Source organism: Piliocolobus tephrosceles, chromosome 21, assembly GCF_002776525.5.
Source record: "Piliocolobus tephrosceles isolate RC106 chromosome 21, ASM277652v3, whole genome shotgun sequence".
Lineage (NCBI taxonomy): Eukaryota > Metazoa > Chordata > Mammalia > Primates > Cercopithecidae > Piliocolobus > Piliocolobus tephrosceles.
Genome location: NC_045454.1, coordinates 987,227 through 991,056, shown reverse-complemented (window position 1 = coordinate 991,056; position 3,830 = coordinate 987,227). Strand labels below are relative to the sequence as shown.

The 3,830-nt window shown below is 50.9% G+C and overlaps 1 protein-coding gene across 1 annotated transcript in view; it reads left to right on the top strand.

Annotated features, from left to right (window-relative positions):
- The first annotated feature begins 1,476 nt into the window (after nucleotides 1-1,476).
- LILRA5 (leukocyte immunoglobulin like receptor A5) overlaps nucleotides 1,477-3,830 on the top strand; it is a 7,696-nt gene continuing 5,342 nt past the window's right edge. The window contains exons 1-5 of the mRNA XM_023197329.1: nucleotides 1,477-1,637; nucleotides 2,029-2,113; nucleotides 2,277-2,312; nucleotides 2,498-2,782; nucleotides 2,929-3,231. Coding sequence (XP_023053097.1) covers nucleotides 1,635-1,637; nucleotides 2,029-2,113; nucleotides 2,277-2,312; nucleotides 2,498-2,782; nucleotides 2,929-3,231 — 712 coding nt within the window. The 5' untranslated portion in view covers nucleotides 1,477-1,634. The remainder of the gene's footprint in view (nucleotides 1,638-2,028; nucleotides 2,114-2,276; nucleotides 2,313-2,497; nucleotides 2,783-2,928; nucleotides 3,232-3,830) is intronic.

Here is a 3,830-nt window from a genome sequence, read left to right as displayed (position 1 = left end):
TTTTTTTTTTTTTTTGGCTGGAGCGCAGTTGCCGGATCTCAGCTCACTGCAAGCTCCGCCTCCCGGGTTTTTATGCCATTCTCCTGCCTCAGCCTCCCGAGTAGCTGGGACTACAGGCACCCACCACCACGCCCGGCTAGTTTTTTGTATTTTTTAGTAGATACGGGGTTTCACCATATTAGCCAGGATGGTATCAATCTCCCGACCTCGTGATCCGCCCGTCTCCGCCTCCCAAAGTGCTGGGATTACAGGCTTGAGCCACCGCGCCCAGCCTAGAAAATAGTTTCTTATTTACGTTGTTTTCCTATCCTAAACTTTTAAAATTGAGGTTTATTGATGAACGTAAGAAGTGTCTTGAAATTTTATTTATAAGAATTTTATATATTTATTTCAATGTAAACAATTATTCAATCACTTTAATAATCTGTAAATGAGGCCTTTGATTCCTTGTAAATAAAAGCTAGGCATACATGATACAGTAATTGGTTTGAGTACATTTATTTTATTTTATACCAGCTTACTACAGAATTTCTTAATTCCAATTATTTTCAATTGATCCCCTCTAATTTACTAATAAAATATACATAACTCACAAGAAAATGGAAATTTCACTTTATTTCTAAATTGCATGCCAATTTTTCTCATGTCAAATATTAATATATAACTACACATTAAATATCTAAAGCATTACATAGCTGTATCTATAAATGACTATGTACGTTGCATCTGAATGTATTTGTGTTTATATCTACATATGTATACTTGTCCATGTGCTTAGTATGTTTGACGTAGTGGATCTTTACCTGCTTGTTATTCATCTTCCCACTTACGTTTACACTTCCTACAAGCAGAAATAGGCCGGGCGCGTGGCTCACACCTGTAATCCCAGCACTTTGGGAGGCCGAGGCGGGCGGATCACAAGGTCAGGAGATCGAGACCATCCTGGCTAACACGGTGAAACCCCGTCTCTACTAAAAATACAAAAACTAGCCGGGCAAGGTGGCGGGCGCCTGTAGTCCCAGCTACTCGGGAGGCTGAGGCAGGAGAATGGCGTAAACCCGGGAGGCGGAGCTTGCAGTGAGCTGAGATCCGGCCACTGCACTCCAGCCTGGGTGACAGGTCAAGATTCCATCTCAGAAAAAAAAAGAAAGAAAGAAAGAAAGAAATTGTTGAGAGAATTGTCCCTTCTCCGCAAACCAGAGCCCAAACCTAAGTAATGTACCCACAAAAATTAAAAAATAAATAGATACATAAGAATAAAAATTTCAAAACAAAGCCTAAATAATTACTCTGAAAATGTTGAACATGGATTGAGGTGTAGAGGGAAATCCAAAGAAACAAAAGGCACAGTGGAGGCAGAAATGATTCAGAGGTTTGTTCCTGGAGGTGGGGTGGAAGTGGACTCTGTTGCAAAAAAATAAAAAAAAATTAAGGGAAGTAAAACTTCAGGGCCACTAAAGGGTCATGATTTCTTCCCCTATTTCCCTGCATTTCTCCTCTGTGCTCACTGCCACACGCAGCTCAGCCTGGGCTGCACAGCCAGGTGTCAGGAGCGTCTCTGCTGGCCTGAGTCTGCCTGCAGCATGGACCTGCATCTTCCCTGAAGCATCTGCAGGGCTGGAGAGACGACTGCCATGGTAAGGACTCGGCAACGCTGAGCTGATGGACGTGCTGAAGGAGGGAGGGAGACCCCATGGGGAGGCTCTGAGAGGGAGGAGCCCACGGTCGCCCTCACCTGAAAGAGGCTGACTCTGGAAAGCACCGGGTCTACTTGCTGCTGTGTCCCGGCCCTCAGTGAGATAAAGATAAATCGGACAGACAGTGACCCAGGGGCAGGGAGACCCCATTTCTCTCTGAAATGTCTGCAGAGAGCCTGGTGCCCGTCCCCACCTCAGTCCTGGGGAAATGAGAGCCAGGCTCCTGGGGAGGGCAGTTCCCCTTCCTGTGGGCTGAGGATGAGACAACCCTATGACAAGAAGGACCCAGCCTCTGAGCGGCCACACCCTGTGTGTTTCTCTGTCCTGCCAGGCACCATGGTCTCATCCATCTGCACAGCTGCAGCCAGTGGGAGGAGACGCTGTGACCCCTGCCCTCGTGGCTCTGCTCTGCCTCGGTGAGATTGGAAGCAGGGAGGGGGCACCCTAGTCTGGGAGGGACCCCACCCCATAACCAGGGCCTTGTCTATCAGGAAACTCCAGGGTGTTAGCAGGTTCCCAGGGCGGGGAGGGTCTGCTCAGGCTTCAGGGGCAAATTCCTCACCGGGAACTCTCTTCCAGGGCTTAGTCTGGACCCCAGGACCCACGTGCAGGCAGGTGAGTCTGTCCCCAGCTGTCCCAGGTCCCTCCTCCTCCCTGGGGACAAAGGGCCACCCATGGGCAGCTGGGAGAGGAAACAGCAGTTCTGGGTGACTGATGGGGACATTTGGAGGGTTCTTTGGCTGGGAGCTGGGATCTGAGTGTGGGGACGTCTTGGGATCCAGTCTCTGATTTCCTTCCAGGGCCCCTCCCCAAACCCGCCCTCTGGGCTGAGCCTGGCTCTGTGATCATCCGGGGGAGCCCCGTGACCATTTGGTGTCGGGGGACCCTGGAAGCCCAGGAGTACCGTCTGGATAAAGAGGGAAGCACAGAGCCCTGGGACAGAATTAACCCATTGGAGCCCAAGAACAAGGCCAGATTCTCCATCCTATACATGACAGAGCACCATGCAGGGAGATACCGCTGTTACTATCACAGCCCTACAGGCTGGTCAGAGCACAGCGACCCTCTGGAGCTGGTGGTGACAGGCGAGAGGACACTCAGGGGTCCCAGCCCCAGGCTCTGCCCTCAGGAAGGGGGTCGGCTCTCAGGGGCATCTCCCTCTCACACCCCAGCCCTGGGGATGATGTTGGGGGTAGGTGCCCATTTAACACGGTGCCTCCTTCTCTCCTAGGATTCTATAACAAACCCGCCCTCTCAGCCCTGCCCAGCCCTGCGGCGGCCTCAGGAGAGAACGTGACCCTCCTGTGTGGCTCACGGCTGAGATTCGACAGGTTCATTCTGACTGAGGAAGGAGACCACAATCTCTCCTGGACCTCGAACTCACAGCTGTCTCTTAGTGGGCAGTTCCAGGCCCTGTTCCCTGTGGGCCCCGTGACCCTCAGCCACAGGCGGATGCTCAGATGCTATGGCTCTCGCAGGCATATCCCACAGGTGTGGTCAGAACCCAGTGACCTCCTGGAGATTCCGATCTCAGGTGAGGAAACCACAGCCTTCTCTAGTACAATTTAGGGGAGCCAGACATGTTGTGGAGAGTCTTACCTACAGGGCAGCCCCTGCTAAGAAAGAAAAAAAGGGGAAGGAGAACACAGAAATCCTAGGGATACAAATTCAGAGTGAGAAAAACAGAGCAAAGGCCGGGCGCGGTGGCTCACGCCTGTAATCCCAGCACTTTGGGAGGTCGATGTGGGCGAATCATTTGAGGTCAAGGGTTCAAGACCAGCCCGGCCAACATGGTGAAACCCTGTCTCTACAAAAAATTCAAAACAATTGGCTGGGCACAGTGGCTCATGCCTGTAATTCCAGCACTTTGGGAGGCTGAGGCGGGTGGATCACCTGATGTCAGGAGTTCAAGAACAGCCTGGCCAACACGGTGAAACCCCATCTCTACTAAAAATATAGAAATAGCTGGGTGTGGTGGTACACACCTGTAATCCCAGCTATCTGGGAGGCTGAGGCAGGAGAATCGCTTGAATCTGGGAGGCGGAGGTTGCAGTGAGCCAAGATTATGTCATTGCACTCCAACCTGGGTGACAGAGCGAGATTCCATCTCAAAAAAAAAAAAAAAAAAAAAAA